At 41.7% G+C, this 1,224-nt stretch overlaps 1 protein-coding gene across 1 annotated transcript in view; it reads left to right on the forward strand.

The window, feature by feature from the left end:
• The window catches only part of LOC106809005 (anion exchange protein 3-like), a 10,841-nt gene that overhangs the window by 3,909 nt on the left and 5,708 nt on the right, over positions 1 to 1,224 (forward strand). Inside the window, exons 8-9 of the mRNA XM_014811944.1 lie at positions 335 to 529; positions 1,166 to 1,205. Coding sequence (XP_014667430.1) covers positions 335 to 529; positions 1,166 to 1,205 — 235 coding nt within the window. The remainder of the gene's footprint in view (positions 1 to 334; positions 530 to 1,165; positions 1,206 to 1,224) is intronic.

Genomic DNA, 1,224 nt, shown 5'->3' on the forward strand with positions numbered 1-1,224 from the left:
ACCTTCAGCATCTTCATTGCTTCCCCCTCTCTCTCTCTCTCTCTCTCTCTCTCTCTCTCTCTCTCTCTCTCGATCTATCTATCTATCACTGTCACTCTCTCGTTCTCTTCTTCTGTACGTCTCTCTCTCTCTATCTATTCTCTGTCTCTATTTCTTTTTCTACCTGTCTCTCGCTCTCTCTCCCTCTGTGACTCTCTCTCTCTTCCTCTCCCTCACCATCTCTTCCCCATCACATCCCCGTCTTCTCGATCTTTTCATCCCGACGCCAATCGTTTTCCTCGTTCTTCCCCATTCATCGTTAATTAATCGATTTCCTCGTTATCGCGACACACAGACAAGCAGCAGGAGCCCGTCGACCCGCTGAGTCGGACCGGTCGCCTGTTCGGCGGCATGATAAACGACATGCGGCATCGTTACCCGCAGTACAAGAGCGACGTGGTGGATGCAATTAACGCGCAGTGTATCGCCACGACCATCTTCATCTTCTTCGCCTGCCTCTCACCGGCGATCACGTTCGGTACCATCCTCGGTGGGTCTCTCACACGTTAATTACTGATGCGTTACTGATGTACTGTATGTTATATATATTTGTGCGTGTGCGTGCGTGCGTGCGTGCATGTGTGTGTATGTATATCTTTCTATCTATGTATCTATCTGTCTTTCTATCTATCTATCTATCTATCTCTTATTCTCAGCTTGTAATGAAAATATACCATAATAATTCATAGTAAACATGACAATAAGATGATATAATGATGTGATTATATAACTACATGTATTTGATTAATAACTTATAAAGTAGTATTACTGATCACTGACACGTGACCGGTCTTTCTACTGATCTCTGACTGTGTGTTGTTGTGTAGGTGAGGAGACCTGAACAGTGGATGAGTGTGACAGAGTTTCTGTTATATTATTATTATGTATAATTATATGGTAGTATTACCAATCATTGACTGTGCAGAGTTGCGTAGTATTATTACGTGTGCGTATTATTTGATTAGTAATTAATGTGGTAGTATTACTGCAGATCTCCATGGTTGTAGCATAGGTGAGGAGACTGAGTAGTGGATGGGAGTCACAGAGTTTCTGTTATATAATTATTTGATTAGTAATTTATACGGTAATATTTCTTCATCATCATTGACTGTGTGTTGTTGTGTAGGTGAGGAGACTGAACAGTGGATGGGAGTCACAGAGTTTCTGTTATATAATTATTTGATT

The sequence above is a fragment of the Priapulus caudatus genome, unplaced genomic scaffold (assembly GCF_000485595.1).
Source record: "Priapulus caudatus unplaced genomic scaffold, Priapulus_caudatus-5.0.1 Scaffold322, whole genome shotgun sequence".
NCBI lineage: Eukaryota > Metazoa > Priapulida > Priapulimorpha > Priapulimorphida > Priapulidae > Priapulus > Priapulus caudatus.